The sequence below is a fragment of the Aquarana catesbeiana genome, linkage group LG13 (genome assembly GCF_042186555.1).
Source record: "Aquarana catesbeiana isolate 2022-GZ linkage group LG13, ASM4218655v1, whole genome shotgun sequence".
Classification (NCBI taxonomy): domain Eukaryota; kingdom Metazoa; phylum Chordata; class Amphibia; order Anura; family Ranidae; genus Aquarana; species Aquarana catesbeiana.
The window spans coordinates 236,420,983-236,444,119 of NC_133336.1; the positions used below are offsets into that span (position 1 = coordinate 236,420,983).

At 47.8% G+C, this 23,137-nt stretch overlaps 1 protein-coding gene across 1 annotated transcript; it reads right to left on the minus strand.

The window, feature by feature from the left end:
• LOC141117735 (E3 ubiquitin/ISG15 ligase TRIM25-like) lies at positions 1-1,550 on the minus strand. The gene has a single exon (XM_073610747.1). The coding sequence runs from the start codon at positions 1,498-1,500 to the stop codon at positions 634-636; it is 867 nt and encodes a 288-aa protein (XP_073466848.1). The 5' UTR covers positions 1,501-1,550; the 3' UTR covers positions 1-633.
• Between the last annotated feature and the right edge of the window lie 21,587 nt (positions 1,551-23,137).

Sequence of the window (23,137 nt, forward strand, 5' to 3'; positions counted from 1 at the left end):
AGTGGGAGGAATAGTGCCCCATCATTGGTATCAGTGGGGGGACTAGTGCCTCATATTAGTGGGAGGAATAGTGCCCCAAGGGCCAGATAAAGGCAAGCAAAGGGCCATATCTGGCCGGTAGGCCGCAGTTTGGAGAGCCCTGCTCTAGCATTTAGATCATATTAAAGGGCCAGTAGAAAGGGGTGAAGGAGACGTCACTTTGACCTTTCAGGTTTTCTTGTTCAATACCCCCCACCTGCTAATAATCATCTTCTCTTTGTTGCTCTGTTGGAGTCCTTGGTAAATACCCGGTACTTCTGGGAAAAGGAGAGGGGTGTGTGACCTCCTAGCAGGTTGCTTGGGCCTGAGCAGCAAATTGCCAGGTATGAACATTGTACCCTGTAGGAGCTCCAGCACCATCCAACATGGAGCTTACTCAGTAGCAGTGGGTGGAGGAGGGGTTCCTTAGAAGACAATCTCTCACTTCGGCCTGAATGGGTCTCTAACTCTGTATGGCCCGTCTTGTGATTTCTGCACAAAGCAGCTTCTTGTATTTCCTCTCTGTCTCCATCACTCAGGAGAGTTTCTTACCCGTGAGCCAAGGGTAGGGTATGCCAGTTGCCACCGTGGCCAGCGTCTGTGCCACCCTGCTAATCAGTACCTTGCCACCTTTCCACCTGAAAACACGGCTGCCAGGACTATTGAAATAAGCGTCGCTAAAAGAAAGAACACAACGACTATTACAATTATCTTGACATTCCGCCTCTTCTCCTCTTGCACAAAACAGAAGAAAACTCCATCCGACTCTTCCTCCAACAACACAGGAAAGGGGTTGGCTGTGTTCAGCATCGCATTGACGTGGGCCATCTTGCACGTCAGCTCGGCCTTCGCCTTTTCCAACTGGCGTATCCGAGAATGGGTCTTCTCCCACTTTGCGGTCAGCGTCTCCATCGTATCTCTCAGCCTCCGCTTTTTTAAATCGAAGGCGTGGTCGATCGCTAGCATCTCATGCCCAATGTGCCATAGTGCCGAAGAGCAATCTTCACAAATGCAAGCTTTATGGTGCCAGCAGTATCGGTCCAGGGCCCGGTTGTGTTTGGGGCATCTTCGCTGCAATAGAAAGTGGTTTACGTCAACCAGGACATGTTCTGTTGACTTACTGTGGAGCCTCAGGTGATGGAGACACAGCGAGACGCCACACAGGAGACACTTCTTCACAGCAAGGACCAATGAGCCGGCACAAGAGATGCAGTAGACCACGGATGACTTTGGTGCCGCCTCCGTAGAGCGGAGATGTTGGGCGACGTCGCTTAACTGTGCATTCCTTTTAAGCTGAGGATGTTTGCGGCTTCCTTCCCCGCACTGAGGACAGGCGTAGAAGCCGCTGGAGGCCTGTGATGCCAGCTCCTTTTTTATACAGACCCGGCAAAAATTGTGGCCACAGTTCAAGGTTACGGGATCTGCAAAGTTTCCCAGGCAGAGTGGGCAGCAGAGCAACCCTTTCAGATCGGAATGCGCCATGGCTAAAGTGCAGAAATGGAAAGTGAACGTGTCCCTTTCCTTGTAGAAACAGGTCTGACCTGTGTTTGTAGAACACACACCCAACTGCAGGCAAAAGTCCGGTTAATTATTGTAGACTTGGAGATGACAAGAGAGAAGAGAATTAACTCCTTCAAATGCTAATGCAGCAGCAACTAGTAACCGGCTGGATCAGATGGGTTTGTCGTGCCCCCTCCGGAGAGTAAGGCCCGGGGCGAGAGAAAATAAATGGAAAGATAGTGCAAGGCCAGCATGACAGTGTGAGAAGGGGAAGCAACTATGGGGTTAAGGATTGTAGTAGGTGGAGAATGGTGGATAAGTGGATTGGATGGAGCAATACGATGAGGAGGGGTTTGTGGTAGTTAGTTAAGGGATAGCTGGGGGTCTCCTGGACAGCTGACAAGGAGGCAGTTTTTTCCACACTACTGCTTATCATAAAAAAACATTTATTTTAAGCATGGACAGGTGGACATGATCCAGGCACGGGGCAGGGGGCCAGAAGACTTTGTAGCCAGGTATCTGCTCTGTATCCTCTATTGCAACCCTAAAGTTGCGCGACTTTTGCCGCAAATTTTACGGCACATTTTTGCCGCAATTTTGATGCGACTTGAAGCAATGCCTGTATATTCTTGAGGTCTATGGACCTCAAGTCGCATCAAAGTGATGCAGGGACTACTTTGAAGTCACATGACAAGTCGCACTAGTGGAAACCGAAGCCTAGGGTTCGGGTCAGCAGTGGGGGGGGGTGGAGCATCCCACGCACCCGGCGGTCTGGTCCGCCGGATCGTTTTTTTTCTCCCGGATACTCTCCATGAGCGTTGGGTCAGTTTATGAGCACCGCCCAGGACCCGTCAGGATTTATGCCGCGTACACATGAGCGGAATGTCCTACAGAAAAAGTCAGACGGAGCTTTTCATCGTATATTCCGATCGTGTGTATGCCCCATCGGACTTTTTACGCCAAAAATTCTGACAGACCTAGAAAGAGAACATGTTATAAATATTTCCGACGGAACCAATTCCTATCGGGAAAACCGCTCGTCTGTATGCTGTTCCGACCAAAAACGACGCATGCTCTGAAGCAAGTACGAGACGGAAGCTATTGGCTACTGGCTATTGAACGTCCTTTTTCTAATCCCGTCGTACATGTTGTAGGTCACCGCGTTCTGGACGGTCGGACTTTGGTGTGATCGTGTGTACGCAAGACAGTTTCTGTCGGAACTCCGTTGGAAAAACCTTCAGAGTTTATTCCGACGGGAAAACCGGTCGTGTGTACAGGGCATAAGGATGAGCTCCGGCGTGTTCGCACAGCCCACGTGCCGAGCCCCCCAGGAAGTCGGCACTGCGCTGTGCTAATCACAGGCAGTGAGACATTGTCCCGATGTGCGGCTGCAGAGATCAGTAAATGTCTCACCGCCTGTGATTAGCGCAGTGCTAAATTCCTGGCGGGCTCTGCACGTGGGCTGTGCGAACACGCCGGAGCTCATCCTTAGTCAGGACCACAGGCGAGGTGATTAACAGCTTCATGGGTGGGGGGCCTGGACGGAATCCCCGGTGTAGGCGGAGCTTGGTGGACAGGGTGTCAGGAAGCGTGCGTAAGCCTCCGTCCGCCCGGCGTCACTGTCCTGAGCTAACAGACCCCTCCCCCTCTGTGGTAAGGGGGGGGGAGTCTCGGCGTGGGAGGAACAATGTCGCGGCCGACAAACGGTTACCAGCTTCGGCCAGCGGCCCTAATGTCCGGTGGCGACCTCTGCCATAAGTGAGAGGGAGGGTAATGGGCCAGGAGAAGGCGGACGGCGTCCTGGGATACTGTAAGGGCTGGAGGTCTGCGCAATATATATCGGCAGGCGGATCCGGTGCGGGGAGGCGGAGCCAGATACGGCACGGATCCACGGCACCCGGGCCTTCCTCGCCCGGGGATGCTTCAAGGGGAGGAACCACAGATTCCAGAAGTGAGGTCAGAAGATGAACTGTCCTGGTCTGTAGAAGACGACTCACAAGGGCATCTGGTTTCTGGAGCAGTGGCTGTTTGGGGTCCCCCTGGACAGCCTGGTAAGACGAATAATTAATTTAACAGCTCTCTTTGTAATGTAGTGGGTAACTTGTTGGGGTAGCTGATGGGAGCGTGGCAGCCCCTCACGGTGCCACGTCGCGGGTGGGGGTATGGCCCACAGGTGGCGGGTTTTGCACCTGCTGCGTCCACAGTTGTGGGATTTATTAGGGGGGCTGCGTGATTTGGTGCATCGTTTTACGTGGGGGGGGGGAACGGGGCAATTCCCCGCAGGTGGCGCTGCGGTAGAATAGTCAAGGTCGGGATAGGGAATGGACACAGTGTGGTACCCCCTCCCCCTGGTTACGGCGGTAGCACCCACCACCACGGGGCCCATAGTATCCCCCCCCCAGAACAGGTGGCTGCTGTTGCAGCATCAGGGAAGGAGGCCGGAACATCGCAGGGGGTCCCGGGGAAAGCTGGACGATGTGCAGATAGGGTTATGCCCGAGGATTCAAAGAAGGAGGATGAGGAAGGAGGCAGTACAGACTGATACCAACGTTTTTCGCCAATTGGCTACAGGCATTTGCCATTATGGGGAGCGTCATAGGTAAAAGAACCCAGAACACGGTTCAGTGCTCTGTTGTTATATGGCGACCACTAAGACATCAGCCCCTGGAAGCGGCTCATGTCCTTAGCGCGGGCTCCGAACCAGTTTTACAGGAGGGGCCGGTGGTGCAGCTTCCCCTGGACTACCGGCCACTAAGCACTGGGGTTTATATGTGGGCAGTACGACAAGGGCAATTGCAAGTGTGCGAGCTTCTGTCGTTTTATTCACGAGTGCTCCAAGGTGGGGAGGTTCTCCTCCCGGGTACCGAGGTTTTCTTAAAAAAAAAAAAGGCAAGGGACATGCCGGGAGTCTGTTTACGAGAGGGAAGACAGCGGTAAGGGAGGGTAAGGATGCAACCTTTCCTAATTTGGTATCCGGACCGTGAGGCTGTGCGGTTGCTGCTGGGGGGGGTTCTTGGAGGGTTAAGATCCCTTGTTTCTCTTAGGGCGGCTACGCCTGTGTCACTGTATTTGCGTTCCACTTTACAACATCTAGGGGGGTCTCTGTACAGCTGGGTAAGGAGATAGCGGGGGTCGCATGGGCGGGCCGTTCACGGTGATGCCTTTGCCGGATTTAGGGATTTCCCCTCGAGGGGCGGTGACTAAGTAGGAGGCACACACGTTTTGCCTTATCCATTGTTCTCCGCTATGGAAACGGGACTCTGAGGGCGAACGCGGACATTGAATCCGTTTTTTTCGTTCGCTCCCCGTACACCTGCACAGTTTCTGCCTGCTGGGGTGCTGCTGACAGGATGAATTTTACATAGATCGTTGCTTACCCATGGGCTTCTCAGTTTCCTGCACGTTATTTGGGATGTTCAGTTGCTTTGTGGAATGGGTGGTTTGAGAACTATTAGGGTTGAATTCCGTCATCCATTAATTGGATGATTTCCATTGCGTGGGGACCCCTTCCGCTACGGTATGTGGGATACTTATGTCTATATTACAGCACATTTAGGGCAGAGTCGGTATTTCCTTGGCAGAGGGCGGGAAGGAAGGCCAGACTGCCATGTTTAGTTTGTTTCTGGTATAGTGATCGTTTCGGACACTATGGAGTGTCGGTTGCCAGAGGATACATTGGTGGCCCTCAAGGCGGAGATCTGTGGGACGCTGGGAATGCGCAAGTTACAGCTTAAAAAGCTACAATCACCGTTGGGTAAGTTAATTTTGCATGTGGCATTCTCCTCATGGGCTGGGTTTGTTTTTTTTTTTGCAGCCGGTTATCGGCTGCTACGGTGGGGGGTTAAGACCTCTACACATTTTTTCCGTCTTAATCGAAAACATCGGGAGGACTTGAGTGTGTCACACATTTTGGTAGAGTATGATGGAAGATCGGTTTGTATGTTGGAGGGGGGTGAGCTAACTCGAATTGGGGTTTTTACGGATGCTACGGGGTCATCAGGTTATAGGGCGCGTTCCTGGTTAGATGCAGGTTTTTTCGGTAACAGGGTACTCCTGGTGCTTCTTCAGGTAGTGCTGGCCATGGAAATCTGGGGCGAGTTGTTTGAAAATTAAAATTAGGTTGAATTGTGACTACTTGGGAGTGGTTCAAGTCATTGACCGCATCTCAGTTCGTCCCAACCCGGTCTAAGGCTGTTGTGCCACAGGGTGCTACGCTGCCTACAATTGAACATCTTTCTATATTCTGTTCACCTCCCAGGGGTAGACAATACGCTAGCGTACTCATTGTCCCGGTTCAGTGGGATAGGTTCAGAGGGCTGGCACCGGCGGCCAAGCAACAGGGGGTTCCTTGGCACAGGTGGCTGTGGGAGATTGTATTGGAGCCGGCTGGATCAGGAGGTCGATGAGTGAGGTTACGGGGACAGCCTACACCAAGTTATGGCGGTAATGGTGGTAGGTCTGAAGGCTAGCGTAGGTGGATCAGGTGCAGTCGGAGGTAAGGATGAGGGTCCTTTATTTTGTCTCTAGGAACATGGTGCGGGGTGTCTTCTATAGAGAAGAAGCTGGCGGACTTAGCGTTTTTCTTTAAGTTACAGGGCGGGATGGATGCTACAAAAATATTTTGGGTTAGACGGGCAGTAGGATATCAGTAGTCACAAAAATGCAAGGATGTTAAGTGGCTGGTGGTCTTCGCAATTTTGTAGGTCAATTTGGCATGGCTGGGAACGCTGTGTTCATTCAGCTTTTTTTGTATTTTTATTTTTTTCACTGGCTTTTTGGGGGCATTTCGGACCAGCGAGCTAGGAAGTTTAGGGGGGTATTTGGGTACAGGAGGTGCTCTGGTAGTAAGGACAGGTGGAGCGTATTGCTGCACATGTCAAAGATGGATCAGGAGGGCTAGGGTGCATGGGTGCAACTGTTTCCCTTGCCAGGTTCCACTGTTTGTCTGGTGAGGGTGGTGTGGCAGTTTTTGGAGGTTCGCCAGCTAGTGGGGGGGGGGCGTTGCTGTGGCATGGGGATGGGTCTCCGTTGTCCAAGTTTCTGTTTTAGCCAATTTTGGGGGTCTACAGGCAGCGTTTTTTTGGGAAAAAGAGAAAAAGACAGTATGCCTCGCACTCCTTTGATATCAGGGTGGCCACAGTGGATGCTCAGTATGGGTTGGATGAGGCGGCTGTGGAGCGGAGTAGGAGATGGGACTCCTGAACATTCCGTAGTTACATTCGCCCTCTGTGGTGGCTGATTAATCGTGGAAAATGGGGGGGAGGGGGGAGAATTTATCATGCTGGGCAAGTATTCATGGTTGTGTAGGGGTTACACAGTGTTTTGTTCTTTCTTTCAGATGGAGTGCAGCACACCTCGTTTGGTTCTAGGGTTACTCTTATGTTCTGGGGACCAGGCGAGCTGCCGTTAAGAAGGATGGTAGGTAGCTAGGCATTTTTCGGGGGGAGGCGGGTGTCCGCTGGTTAGGGGTACCGGGGATGAGGTGGAGCAAGGAAGTGCCTGAGGTGCATTACTTTGCATGCCTTGACAGGCCACCGGACATTCTGGTACTACATGTTGGGGGGAATGATCTGGGGGGGTTCGCTCCTTTGGTAGGTTGAATTCGATTTCCGGCGGCTCTGTTCAGCCTTCACGGATATGCTGGTCTTGTAGTCCAACAAGGTGGCTCGGACTACTTGGCGTAAAGCACGGTCATTTCTGAGATTTTACAAAAAAAAAAAAGTTTATAAAGTGGTGGGTCGAATTTTATTCGTAATGGGGCATGGTCATTTGCCATTTAGTATGAGTCCGATACCGGGCGGTACTACAAGGGGGGATAGGGGTCCATTTATCTGGGGTGTACATGGATTTGTGGTCCCCGGGGGTTGCATGATGGCATTCAAAGTACATTGCAGGTGTGGAGGGGCCCCCAAGGGTAAGGTGTCACCCTAGTGGGCGGTGGCGGTGGTTGGTCTTTTGACAGTGGAAGAAAATACGATTGAGATGGAAGTGTAGGGGGCTCATTGGTGGTATGTGCCCCTCTGGTGTATTCCAGTTACTAAGGTTCGCTGGAATATGGTAATGGTTGCACTGCGGGTGTGGGTTGTCTCTGAGCTGGTGTCACGGCTGGAGGCCTGGTATGGTAAAAGGTCCCGCAGTGTTACAAGTGGAACAAGTTGGAATTCTGGATGCCGTCATAAGACCAACAGGCTGATAAGTTGTTTTTGTTAATAAAAAGGCTGCTATGGCCATTTGTACTTCAATTCATGTGTGGTCTCATTAATTTAGTTAATAGCAAGGGGGACGGTGAGTACTCATGGTCGGGCAGACACAAAACAAGGTGGGACATCTTATCTACACTGGTCATGCAAGAACGTAGTTTTATACACCTTCCCCTACATCAAGGGTATCAAACTCAATTTCCTTGAGGGCCGGATCAGCATTATGTTTGCCCTTAAAGGTCCAGTTGTATCTGTAAGACTATATAAATTATCCAGGGCTTCTTTTCCTCAGAGAATAGGTGCAGGAACTCAACCACATCCACCCCCCTAACCCCCCCCCCCGCGCTGAACCGCATCGAACTGTGGGTGTGGCCAAAGTGTATAGCAGTGGGAGGATCTTAAAGAAGTAATCAATAACAGGAATTTAGGAATAGGGTGTATGCTATGCACAGAGTTCAGGAGTGCACTACATAAAGAGGGCAGTGTTTAGGGGTATACTACATATAGAGTGCAGGGTTAAGGGGTGTGCTACATACATCGTGCAGGGTTGAGGAGTGTACTACTTACAGGGTGCAGGGTTGAGGAGTGTGCTACATAAAGAGTGCTGGGTTGAGGAGTGTGCTATATACAGAGTGCAGAGCTGAGGAGTGTGCTACATACAGGGTTGAGGAGTGTGCTACATACAGAGTGCAGGGCTGAGGAGTGTGCTACATACAGGGTTGAGGAGTGTGCTACATACAGAGTGCAGGGTTGAGGAGTGTGCTATATACAGAGTACAGGGTTGAGGAGTGTGCTACATACAGAGTGCAGGGTTGAGGAGTGTGCTACATACAGAGTGCAGGGTTGAGGAGTGTGCTATATACAGAGTGCAGGGTTGAGGAGTGTGCTACATACAGAGTGCAGGGTTGAGGAGCGTGCTACACACAGAGTAGGGATGAGCTTCGAGTTCGAGTCGAACTCATGTTCGACTCGAACATCGGCTGTTTGCCAGTTCGCCGAACAATTTGGGGTGTTTGCGGCAAATTCGAAAGCCGCGGAACACCCTTTAAAAGTCTATGGGAGGAATCAAAAGTGCTCATTTTAAAGGCTTATATACATGGTATTGTCATAAAAAGTGTTTGGGGACCCGGGTCCTGCCCCAGGGGACATGGATCAATGCAAAAAAAAGTTTTAAAAACGGCCGTTTTTTAGGGAGCAGTGATTTTAATAATGCTTAAAGTCAAACAATAAAAGTGTAATATCCCTTTTTTTTTTTTTTTTTTTACAATAGAATGTAATATCCCTTTAAATTTCGTACCTGGGGGTTGTCTATAGTATGCCTGTAAAGGGGCGCATGTTTCCCGTGTTTAGAACAGTCTGACAGCAAAATGACATTTCAAAAGAAAAAAAGTCATTTAAAACTACTCGCGGCTATTAATGAATTGCCGGTCCGACAATACACATAGAAGTTCATTGATAAAAACGGCATTGGAATTCCCCACAGGGGAACCCCGAAGCAAAATTTAAAAAATAAATGAAGTGGGGGGTCCCCCTAAATTTCATACCAGGCCCTTCAGGTCTGGTATGGGTATTAAGGGGAACCCCGGCCAAAATTTAAAAAAAAAATGCGTGGGGTACCCCCAAAAATCCATACCAGACCCTTATCCGAGCACGCAACCTGGCAGGCCGCAAGAAAAGAGGGGGGACGAGAGAGCGCCCCCCCTCCTGAACCGTACCAGGCCACATGCCCTCAACATTGGGAGGGTGCTTTGGGGGTAGCCCCCCAAAACACCTTGTCCCCATGTTGACAAGGGCCTCATCCCCACAACCCTTGCCCGGTGGTTGTGGGGGTCTGCGGGCGGGGGGCTTATCGGAATCTGGAAGCCCCCTTTAACAAGGGGACCCCCAGATCCCGGCCCTCCCCCTGTGTGAAATGGTAAGGGGGTACCTACCATTTCACAAAAAAAATGTCAAAAATGTTAAAAATGACAAGAGACAGTTTTTGACAATTCCTTTATTTAAATGCTTTTTCTATCTTCTATCTTCTTTCTTCTGTCCATGGCTCTGACCTCTGCACCCCCCTCCAAGGGCTCTGACCTCTACCTCCCCCATCCCCACCTCTGCACACATCAGCCCTCATTTCTCTCTTTCCCCTGCTCCAAAAAGATTTTACATCTCATCTACCTGGCCTTGCTCTAATACCCTCCGGCAGTGTAGGTGGCTCCGCCTCTCTGTCTCATTTGCAGGGAGATCATTGGGCGGTATCTGTACACCCGGGCACAGATGAGGATCACAATGCAACTTACCATGTGATGCTCCATCCCACATTGTGCCTGCATCTTCCTTGTCCCTGCCTTGAATGCGGAGCAGCCAAAGATCTGCGAGAGCCACAGAGAGGAAAGCTGCCCTTGAAAACAGAGAAGGCTTCTGTATTTACAAGTGCAAGTGGACAACTGGGAGCGGAGGACGAGAGCCAGAAGTGGTGGAACGGAGTTCCGCCACGTTCCAGCTGAAAAAAAAGCCTGCAGTTAACCCTTTACACAACAGATTGCTGCCACCACGCGTTTTAACAGAAACATGCACCGTACACTACTAGTATCTACTGTAGCAATTCTAACTATGAAGAAGCGTCTTTCATATTTGCCGCCACACCAGACAGGGATATAGCGGAGGTTAACATATGAGACAGATTCTTTTAGTTCTAATTTAGAGCATTTAGAGATAAGGCTTAAGGATTTTAGGGCTCATTTACACTAGTGTTGCCCTCTGAAAAGCACTCTGTGATGGATCACACTTCAGAGGGAGTTTGTCAGGCAGTGAGGAAGTGATATACTGCCTCCTCACCGCCTGTTTTAACGCATAAAAGCCCTCACTGCAACTGCCTGCATTGCATGCCGGTGAGCTACCGTCCCATTGACTTCAATGAGTTTCTTTCGGTACTGTCCTCCAAACACGACTGATGGGATCATTTTTGCCATGCTGCGATGCAAAGCATTGTGACCACTGCGTGTTTATACCCCCCTGTGCTGCCTTTGCAGCTTGGGGCAGGTTAAAACACAGCTTAACTGCCTCGATTCACACCTACAGGCACAACCAAGCACGGGGCGTTTCCATGCGTTTTTCTCATCGTGTGTAGTGCAGAACATTCATTTAATTCATTTTAATGGGCTACTCGATGTGCGAGGAACATGGAAGAAGTTCCTGACTTTTTTTTTTCCAGTAATGGATTTACACTATTAGGGTCTTTATTTGTTTGCCAAACAAATGGAAGATAGAAGTGAGAGAGAGAGAGAGAGAGAGAGAGCGGCTCTGATTCCTCATACATTGGACCTCTCATTATAAAAGAGTCCGCCTGTTTCAGTGAGTGATCCATCCACAGAGGTGTGTAGGACTTTCTTCACATGAAATACATACAGTCTCTCACAAAAGTAAGTACACCCCTCACATTTTTGTAAATATTTTGTTCTAACTTTTCATGTGTCAACACTGAAGAAATGACACTTGTCTACAATGTAAAGTAGTGAGTGTACAGCTTGTATAACAGTGTAAATTTGCTGTCCCCTCAAAATAACTCAACATACAACCATTAATGTCTAAACCGCTGGCATCAAAAGTGAGTACACCCCTAAGTGAAAATGTCCAAATTGAGCCCAATTAGCCATTTTCCCTCCCCGGTGTCATGTGACTCGTTGGTGTTACAAGGTCTCAGGTCTGAATGGAGAGCAGGTGTGTTAAATTTGGTGTCATTGCTCTCACTCTCTCATACTGGTTACTGGAGGTTCAGCATGGCACCTCATGGCAAAGAACTCTCTGAGGATCTGAAAAAAATTATTGTTGCTCTACATAAAGATGGCCTAGGCTATGAGAAGATTGCCAAGACCCTGAAACTGAGCTGCAGCATGGTGGCCAAGACCATACAGCGGTATAACAGGACAGGTTCCACTCAGAACAGGCCTCGCCATGGTCGACCAAAGAAGTTGAGTGCACGTGCTCAGCGTCATATCCAGAGGTTGTCTTTGGGAAATAGATGTATGAGTGCTGCCAGCATTGCTTGAAGGGGTGAGGAGTGAGCCTGTCAGTGCTCAGACCATACGCCGCACACTGCATCAAATTGGTCTGCATGGCTGTCGTCCCAGAAGGAAGCCTCTTCTAAAGATGATACACAAGAAAGCCCGCAAACAGTTTGCTGAAGACAAGCAGACTAAGGACATGGATTACTGGAACCATGTCCTGTGGTCTGATGAGACCAAGATAAACTTATTTGGTTCAGATGGTGTCAGGCGTGTGTGGTGGCAACCAGGTGAGGAGAACAAAGACAAGTGTGTCTTGTCTACAGTCAAGCATGGTGGTGGGAGTGTCATGGTCTGGGGCTGCATGAGTGCTGCCGGCACTGGGGAGCTACAGTTCATTGAGGGAACCATGAATGCCAACATGTACTGTGACATACTGAAGCAGAGCATGATCCCCTCTAGACATGTGCACAGCCAAAAAATTTGTTCATTTTCGTTTTCATTTCATTAGTTTATTATTTTTTTCGTTTTTCGGGTCATTCGTTATGATCGCGATTCGTAAATTCGTAAATGCGAACATTCGTTCATTCGTACATTCGTACATTTTTACATTTGTACATTTGTAAATTCGTACATTCGTAAATTCGTAAAGTCGTACATTTGTAAATTAGAAAATTCGGAAATTTGTAAATTCGAAGTTTGAAAATCCAAAAACCCGAAAATTCAAAAATCTGAAATAGTAACTATTAAATTATAGGTATTGTAATTTCCTTTCAAATTTGACTGTCAGTGAACGTAACAAATATGAATTTATCCGAAGTTACGAATTATCCAAAACGAATGCTGCATCTAAACAAATGGAACGGAACACATTAATAATAATAATAAAACGTTGTTATTATTATTATTATTGTTATTTATTATTATTAATTCATTACGTTCCATTCCGTTTTTTCGGATAATTCATAACTTTGGATAAATTTGGATGTGTTACGTTCACTAACAGACAAAATTTGAAAGGAAATTACAATACCTATAATTTTTAAGTTACTAGTAATAATTACTAATAGTTAAGTTATTATTAGTTAACTATTATTTCAGATTTCCGAATTTTCGAATTTACAAATTTACAATTTCACAAATTTACTAATGTACGAATGTACGAATGCCCGAATTTACGGATGTCCAATCTTATCGAATTTACGAATATTCGGAAAAAATTTGTTAAACGGGTTTTCGTTCATTCGGATATTCCCGAATTAACGAATTTGTCGAAATTCGTTAAAAAACGAATTCGGAACGAAACAAATTGCACATGCTTAATCCCCTCCCTTCAGAGACTGGGCCGCAGGGCAGTATTCCAACATGATAACGACCCCAAACACACCTCCAAGATGACCACTGCCTTGCTAAAGAAGCTGAGGGTAAAGGTGATGGACTGGCCAAGCATGTCTCCAGACCTAAACCCTATTGAGCATCTGTGGGACATCCTCAAAGGGAAGGTGGAGGAGCGCAAGGTCTCTAACATCCACCAGCTCCGTGATGTCGTCATGGAGGAGTAGAAGAGGACTCCAGTGACAACCTGTGAAGCTCTGGTGAACTCCATGCCCAAGAGGGTTAAGGCAGTGCTGGAAAATAATGGTGGCCACACAAAATATTGACACTTTGCGCCCAATTTGGACAGTTTCACTTAGGGGTGTACTCACTTTTGTAGCCAGCGGTTTAGATATTAATGGCTGTGTGTTGAGTTATTTTGAGGGGACAGCAAATTTACACTGTTATACAAGCTGTACACTCACTACTTTACATTGTAGACAAGTGTCATTACTTCAGTGTTGTCACATGAAAAGATAGAAGAAAAGATTTACAAAAATGTGAGGGGTGTACTTACTTTTGTGATATACTGTACACTGCAAGGTGGTGGTTGGGACAGCATTGTTTTTTATGAACACACAAGATTGGATCGCACATTCTTGAATAATAATAAATCACACAGGCTTTTTTGTTATATTCAAGATTTTATTTTGGTGTATTTGATTATTTTGTTTTATGCATATTTATTTTTCACAGAAGAAAAGATTCATATTGTTACACTGGTATAAAGCTGTTCATGTTTTTGGTATTGCATTGCAGCAGCATAGGTGGTAGAATAAGGGATGCTCCCCATCTGTTCGGATGTGATACAATGTAGCATTGTTACTTTTCATTATACTCTGTTTCATTCATCAGTAGATCAAATTGATGAGCTTTAACCTGCATATAATATCAGTTACAGCAACCTGACAATAATAATTATTTTTTTTTTTAAATGTGTACCTCTTTAATTCTTATTATTACTTAGTCAGCCCTAATTATCACCTTCTTCCCCTTCTCCCCTTGACTGTTTATTTCCTGCTTAATTTATATTTTTCTAACTTTTGCTAAGCACTTAAAGCGGGATTCCGTCATAAAAAAAAAAAAATTAAAAGTCAGCAGCTACAAACACTGTAGCTGGTGACTTTAAATAAGTACTTACCTGTCCTGGGTGCCCACGATGTCGGCCGCCCGAGGCCGACCCGTCCCTCAGCTCTCGGGTCTCGGCACCGCCATCCTAAGTAAGGGAAACAGGCAGTGGAGCCTTGCGGCTTCACTGCCAGTTTCCTACTGCGCACGCGCGAGCGGCGTGGCGCTTTGTGAATGGGACGCGATGTGTTGTGGGACACACACAGTTCCCATAACACACCGCGCCCCATTCCCCAGAAGACAACACGGGGAGCAGAAGACTGAAGATCACCGCGGTGTAGGAAGAGGCAGATTAGGAAGACTGCCTAGCAACAGCCATTTCACGTAAGTAAAAAAAAATGTTTTTTTCTTTTCCTCCATTTTTTTAGGTATTTTTTGGTGCATTTTTTTTTTTTCAGGGTGGACCTCCACTTTAACAGCTCCGGAAGATTTACCCCCCTTCATGACCAGTCCATTTTTTGCGATACGACACTGTGTTACTTTAACTGACAATTGCGCGGTCGTGTGACGTTGTACGCAAATAAAATTGAGGTCCTTTTTTTCCCACAAATAGAGCTTTCTTTTGGAGGTGTTTGATCACCTTCTGTGGTTTGTATTTTTTGCGCTATAAACAAAAAAACCCCCAACAATTTATTAAAAAAAAAAATAAATAAAAACAATATTTTTAGCTTTCTGGTATAAAACATATCCAATAAAAAAAAAAAAAAAAATCAAATTTCTTTATCAATTTAGGCCAATATGTATTCTGCTACATGTTTTTTTGGGGGAAAAAAAATCCCAATAAGCGTATATTGATTGGTTTGCGCAAAAGTTATAGTGTCTATAAACTGTGAGATATTTTTATTGGATTTTATTAGTAATGACGGCGATCAGCGACTTATAGCGGGACCGTGACATTGCGGCAGACAAATCGGACACCAAGTGACGCTTTTGGGGACCAGGTAACACCAATACAGTGATCAGTGCTAAAAAATATGCGCTGTCACTGTACTAATGACACTGGCAGGGAAGGGGTTATCAGGGGCGATCAAAGGGTTAAATGCACGTCTAGGAAGTGTTTACTAACTGTGCGGGGGGGAGGTGCTTTAACTGTGAGAAGACAGAGATCTGTTTTACTGCTTAGCAAAACACAGGATCTCTGTCTTCCCTACTAACAGAACGGCGATCTGTCATGTTTACATAGGCAGGCCGCCGTTCTGCCTCTATCAGGAATGATTGTCAGGTTTCCGGCAGATGTCGGGTCCACCGGACCAGCTGATTGACTCTCGCTGTGTCCAATCACAGCGGAAGCGGGTCACCGCCGCAGACCCGGAAGTGCAGAATTAAGTACCTGTACGTGATTCTGCGCAGAGCAGCTGCCTCCCCGCAGTAAATGTACGTGGGACAGTCTGCAACAGGTTAATCAAAAGTTTTTCTGCTCATTTTGTTCATTCATTTTTTTCAGTGTCACAATAAAAAAAAAAAGTGGAAAATTGAGAAAAAAAATGGTTTGTGTCAAATTTTTATCTATAGATTGCATAAAAACTAAAATATTTTTTGCAAGACAATATCACCAAAAGAAATCCTTGCTTGTCTTAAAAAACAAAACAAAAACAACAGTATATATTATTATAATGATAAATGCAGTGGGGGTCCGTCCATAAAGGGCGCAGGAGCTCCGCCCCCTCTCTCCTGTTATCTCTCTCTCACCATAGATAGATTCATGCATCGCATGAATCTATCTATGGTCGCCGCTGCCGCCCCCTATTCAGGTGTCCGGCCCCTTGAATTGCAGCGGCGGGTTTTTCTTGGACTAGCCTGATTAGAGCCGTGGGCTCTAATAGCCATCCTGATTAGAGCCGTAGGCTCTAATAGGCTTCCAAAATGGTAAACAGCGGGCGCAATGCTGTGCGTTCGCTGTTTACTCAGTGTTGTGTTAGGAAAGCGAATAAATCACTTTCCCAATACTGACCCGCCTCTCAGCCAATCAGGTGCTCGGGTCTGGTTACCTGTCACCTGATTAGCTGAAACAACAGGTGCGATTGGACGCCTGATAGAGAGGACCGGAGACATCGAGGAGCGTGGACATGGAGGACGCCACCGTGACCCGCTGTGAGACAGGTAAGTCCCGATGATGCACACTGGCAGCATTTGATGGGGCACAGTAGCGGCAATTGATGGGGCACAGTAGCGGCAACTGATGGGGCACAGTAGCGGCAATTGATGGGCACACTGGCAGCAATCGATGGGCCACACTGGCAGCAATCGATGGGCACACTGGCAGCAATTGATGGGTACGGTAACTGCGTTTGATGGCACAGTGGCGGCAATTTATGGATACAGTGACTGTGTTTGATGGCACAGTGGCTGCGTTTGATGGCACAGTGGCTGCGCTTGATGGGCACAGTGGCTGCGTTTGATGGGCACAGTGGCTGCGTTTGATGGGCACAGTGGCTGCGTTTGATGGGCACAGTGGCTGCAATTGATGTTTTTTTTTTTAAATCTGTTTGCACCCCCCCCCCCCCCAAAAGAAAAAATTTTGAGCGCCAGCCGCCACTGGATAAATGTATTGCATAATAAACCCGGCACATAGAAATGTAAATCTTGCTCTGGCCCTCGGTGGTGTACAGGTGTGATAGCTGAAGTGGTTAATAATATAATAACAAGGGCTGCATACATTTGTGTTTTTCATATCTGCCTTTCACCTTTAGGTTTTATAGAGATGTCCCCTGTTCCTTGTGGCTAGATTGAGCAGAACATGGAGAGGTCCTCTATTCAGGACTGCAGCCTCTTGCCAGTCATTGCATGCAACCACTTCTTAGTAGATTCCAGTGGGATGGATGGAGGGTGCGTAGCATTTTCTTACTAAAGTCAGTTTAATTAGAACGGGACAGTCTCATGGAATGGATCTCAACATGTAGTCCACCCACACGTTTCCAGAAGAATGCAGATGGGTGGTTGGGGTCCTGTATCTTGCAAGAAAGCAGCATTGGGAGTAGTGACATCCGAAAGTCTGGTGACAGGCAAGAGTAAATGCAGAAAGCAGAGCATACTAATCAACGACCAGATGAAAGTGACAAGCTCTATGGTGGCAGATTGTCTCCGCTCTATTTAAAGTGTAACTCCACTTTTGTTGGGGAAAAAAAAAACAATCCACTCTGGGTGATCAATGTCCATTGCAGGGATTTAACAAATGTAGCAGATTCCTAGTCTTTTTGAAGAAATAACTGTTTGCGTCACCATGTCCTTACCAGACAGATTCTGAATGGGAGGGCCTGGTTAATTATAACCACCCGGTGCACTTTCAGTGTTCTAATGAGGAAAGAACAGTTTCTGAATCCCTGTAGAAGGAGATAACCCTTAGGGAGTATCTAACTAAAAATTAAACTCCTATTGCATGGCATGCCCAAAATGTTACTTGTATCTTAGTGCAGAGGTCTGGGAAAGTCAATGAGCCAATCACACAAGCAGGAAATGACATATCTGAGGCATTCCGTCAATAATTTTTTTTTGTTTTTGTTAAAAGTGGAATTTCCCTTCAATTGACAATCCTTTATACTCAAATACTTGATTTAAAATGGAGCATAAAGCATCACAACTAAAAAAACTAAACTAAAAAACAGCATTATAAGGTCGTGGCTTTTTCTCACTACCTGTCTGGGTTGTCCTTTTATTTCTCTAATCTTCCTCTCACTGTCCTGAATGTCACAAAAATCACTCCTCTCTGACTCTTCTTCCTGTAAGACGGCCACGGGGTCATCATCATTGACCAGGGAGATGATGTCTCCGATCTTCTGGGTCAGCTGATCTCTTGCCATTTCCAGCTGCTGGATCTGATCGGGGATTTGTTCCCTTTTGGTCGTCAACTCTACGAGAATATCATTTAATCTCTTCTTCTTGGCCTCGTGGGCATTTCTGAGGTTTACCACACCGTGAAATGCATGGCTAAAGTTCAATTCACATTTAAAACATATAGCAGTTTTGCACTTACGGCAGTACGAGGAAAAGTCTGAATTGTGTTGTGGACATCTCCTGAGGGTTGGTGAAGCACGGACGTGGGTCAAGGTGTGGTCTGAAGATTTGCTGTGCACTCTGATATGGTTTTGGCACAAAGTGGCTTCACACTGTAGGCACTTCTTGATGGCCGGCACAGGAGCGTGAAGACAGTAAGAACAGAAGACGTTCATTCCTCTCTGTGTCATCTCCACGTTACAGAAAAGCTCCACCCTGTTGCAAAGCCTTTAAGTTGAGGGTCCAAAATTCACTTGGGGCAGGTGGAAAGTCCAACGTAACCCTCAATAGCCAAAGACCTAGTAGTAGTACTGTGTCAGTGTTAAGCTCTCTTCTGGAGGGAATGGTTAAGTTGCTCAACAGAAGAAACCATGGATGAAACCATGAAGAGTTCCAACAGGTCCACGTCCACTGTGTTGCAAAGCCTTTTAATTCTTAAGTTGAGGGTGCAAAACTCACTTCAGCACTCAATGCAGGTGGAATGGCAACATAATCTTCTGTGGAAATATCCTTATTGTGTCTCCAGGAAGCTCTGTGCTTGTTTTTTTATGGTTAACATTCTTATGAAGGGAGCGGTTAAGTGGCACGACAGAAGAAGGTTGTCATAAACATAGTTATGGATCTGACTATTGGTTGACTTTGTACCTCTTTAGGCTCCAGGCTGTGATGGAAAGTGAAAATCAATCACAATCAATCACAAAGGCTTCCATTAATGCCGCGTACACACGAGCGGACTTTCCGTCAGAGTAGACTCTTATGGTCTTTCCGACAGAGTTCCGCTGAAACGGACTTGCCTACACACGATCACACCAAAGTCCGATCGTTTAGAACGCGATGACGTACGACGGGACTAGAAAAAAGAAGTTCAATAGCCAGTAGCCATTAGCTGCCCTTGCGTCGTTTTTGGTCCGTCAGACTAGCATACAGACGAACGGTTTTCTCGATAGGGATTGAGTCCTTTGGAAAGATTTGAAACTTGTTCTATTTCTAGGTCCATCAGAATTTTCGAAAGAAAAAGTCAGATGAAGCCCACACATGATCAGAATGTCCGACGGAATGATTCCGTCGGACCTTCTCTGCCGGAAAGTCTGCTTGTGTGTACGCGGCATTATAGTTCTGTATTAACCCACCTCCTTATCAGGAGGTGGACATCTATTTCTAAAGTGCTGTTTATAGTGGACGGCCAATGTGTCCATTAATGGCCCAGAACCAAACTGCTATCGGACAGATAGGTTCACAGACACAGTGTACAGAACTGATCTGAGCAGCTCTGTACCATGTGATTACTGTGCTGGCCAATCACAAAATATAAACGGTATACTGTTTACACTGGGGAGCTCACCCCTTCCTCTTACAATGGAGGAACAACAAACTAACAAAGGAAAGTTCATGGGTTCCAGGACACAAGCAGTTGCAGATTCAGGGCAGGAGGGGGTCTGAGTGTAGGTTCATTTGTTGACCCTATTAAACACCACCAGAAGAAGGCTTGCTCTCAAATGATCTAAAATTTATTTTGGGTACAGTGTTGCATGAAGAGAATTAACTCTTGCAACTCTCTGGGTAGGGTTGTCATACCTCCCTCCTATGAGCAGGACCAATGACATATTCTCCATGGGTGCAATGTGTGTCCACTGTGCCCTCACACATTGCACAACATAGGGAGATGAAGGCTTCATGACTTTCTTGTCTGGGAAAGGAAGCAGGCCACACATAATAGTTAACCCCCGCCTGCTGGAGGTGGAGTCGCACTCCATAAATGTAAGCAGCGGGTACTACCGAAGCTGTCTGACAGCTGTCATCTCCACAGGAAGGAATGTTTCATCAGATCCTCTCCCCCTGCTACTCCCTGTGGCACCAGATCTCCTCCACATAACAAGCGCTACGCCATTACATGAATCTTTGTTGCAGCTCTAGCTCTGCATCACTTACTACTGATCCCTGACCTCTGCGTCATATCCTACTGATCTCTGCATCATGTCCTAATGATTCATGACCTCTGCATCATGTCCTACCGATGCCTGGGCTCTGCGTCACTTCTCACTAACCTCTGAATTCTGCATCACTTCCTACTGATCCCTGCGCTTTGCGTCACTTCCTACTGATCCCTGGGCTTTATGTCACTTCCTACTGATCCCTGACCTCTGCTTCACTTCCCACTGATCCCCGACCTCTGCGTCATGTTCTACTGATCTCTGAGTCACTTCCTATTGATGCCTGAGCTCTGCGTCACTTCCTACTGATCCCTGGGCTCTGCGTCACTTCCTACTGATTCCTGGGCTTTGCGTCACTTCCTACTGATCCCTGGGCTCTGTGTCACTTCCTACTGATCCCTGGGCTTTGCGTCACTTCCTACTGATCCCTGGGCTCTGCGTCACTTCCTACTGATCCCTGGGCTTTGCGTCACTTCCTACTGATCCCTGGGCTTTGCGTCACTGCCTACTGATCCCTGACCTTTGTGTCACTTCCTACTGATGCCTGGGCTGTGCATCACTTCCTACTGATCCCTGACCTCTGTGTCATGTCTTTCTCATCCCTGACCTCTGCGTCACTTCTTACTGATCCCTGGGCTCTGTGTCACTTCCTACTGATCCCCCACCTCTGTGTCACTTTATACTGATCCCTCACCTCTGCGTCACTTCCTACTGATCCCCCACCTCTGCGTCACTTTATACTGATCCCTGACCTCTGCGTCACTTTATACTGATCCCTCACCTCTGCGTCACTTTATACTGATCCCTGACCTCTGCGTCGCTTTATACTGATCCCTCACCTCTGCGTCACTTCCTACTGATCCCTCACCTCTGCGTCACTTTATACTGATCCCTGACCTCTGCGTCACTTTATACTGATCCCTCACCTCTGCGTCACTTCCTACTGATCCCTCACCTCTGTGTCACTGTATACTGATCCCTCACCTCTGCATCACTTTATACTGATCCCTGACCTCTGCTTCACTTTATACTGATCCCTCACCTCTGTGTCACTTTATACTGATCCCTGACCTCTGCGTCACTTTATACTGATCCCCAGGGGCGTTGCTAGGGGGTGGCTATTGGGGCTATAGCCCCGGATCTGGGGTCCATAGCCCGAGTCTCTTGCTGCAGGGTCCCTGCCTAACCAGCGGGTTGCAGGCTGGCTGCATGAGAGATGCTGGAGGAGAAGAGAGAATCGAGCGGGCAGACGAGCAGAGATGACATCTCTCTCTACCTGCTCCACATCAGCGCTATTCAAAGCCGGGCCTCTTCAATTTGGAAGCAAGGTGCGGCGAGCAGCAGAGAGATGACATCATCTCTCACTGCCCATCACACATGAGCGCTCTTCCACCCTCACAGCACGGTGGAGTGGAGGTCACGTGCTTGCTGTCATCGTGGAGCTCCACTTTGCAGCCAGACCCCCTTGCTTCAATGTCAGAGGTGCAGCGGGGAGCAGCGAGATGACATAATCTCTCACTGCCCGCCCTGCATCACCGCACTCCTGCTATCACTAAATGGACCAGTGCTGTCAGCCTGCCACCAATGCAGCGTCAATGCACATTTGGTAGCACTGGTTGGCATGGCAAGTTACAATTCCCATCAGGTGGCAAATGACAATCTGCAAATGGTGGCAGGAGATGTGGCAATCTGAAAATTGAGCCAGGAGACATGGCAAGTGACAATCTGCAAATGGTGGCAGGTGACATGGCAAGTGACAATCTGCAAATGGTGGTAGGAGACGTGGCAAGTGACAATCAGCAAATGGTGGCAGGAGATGTGGCAATCTGCAAATGGTGGTAGGAGATGTGGTAAGTGACACGCCCAGGGCTCCCACTGATTCTGCAGTATGGTGAGTTGAACCACTTCATTATATATTAGAATGTAACAATAGAAATAATGCACTTTAATCACCCTGACACCATATCAACCATGGTGCCATGATGATTGAAGCGCCAACACCAGCCATCACCCGTGAAAAATTGCTTAGGTCTCCCCCCAACCCCCCCCCCCCCCCCACGGGCATGCAAAAAGGTTGGTGCTGATCCCTGACCTCTGCGTCATTTCCTACTGATCCCCCACCTCTGAGTCACTTTATACTGATCCCTCATCTCTGCGTCACTTTATACTGATCCCCCACCTCTGCGTCACTTTATACTGATCCCCCACCTCTGCGTCACTTTATACTGATCCCCCACCTCTGCGTCACTTTATACTGATCTCTGCACACTACGTTATGTCCTACTGATCCCTGAACTCTGCATCACCTCCTACTGATCTCTGAACTCTGGGTCAACTCCTACTGACAGGGCCGCCATCAAGGGGGGGGGGGGGGGGATTGGTACAGCCCACACACTTGTAAGGGGCCCGAGAGTCTAGAAGGGCCCGGCTGTCTGGCGGGGATGAGAGAAGGCAGGGAGAGATGCATGAGAGCTCCGTGGCTGCACTGGCTTTCAGAATGTGTGCGAATCAGCAGCTGCTGCTGTGTCACTGACATCGGGCTCTTTGCTGCCACCTCTGGTAAATTCCAGCAAGTGCACTCATCGTGTGTTTTGCACAAGAGCTGGGACCAGGAACAGCACCTTCCAAGTAAGGACCAATGTACAACTGAAGAGGAACAGGGGGTGGGGTGGTGTACATGTGTGTCTGTGTACATGTGTGTGTGCATGTGTGTATCTGGGTACATATGTGTGTGTGCCAATGCATGTGTACGTGGGTGTGTGTGCCTGTGTACATGTGTGTGTTTGCCTGTGTACATGTGTGTGTGTGTGTGTGAGGGGGCTGAGAGCATACAGGTGTGAGGGGGGCTGAGAGCGTACAGGTGTGTGGGGGGCTGAGAGCGTACAGGTGTGAGGGGGGCTGAGAGCGTACAGGTGTGAGGGGGGCTGAGAGTGTACAGGTGTGAGGGGGGCTGAGAGCGTACAGGTGTGAGGGGGGCTGAGAGCGTACAGGTGTGTGGGGGGCTGAG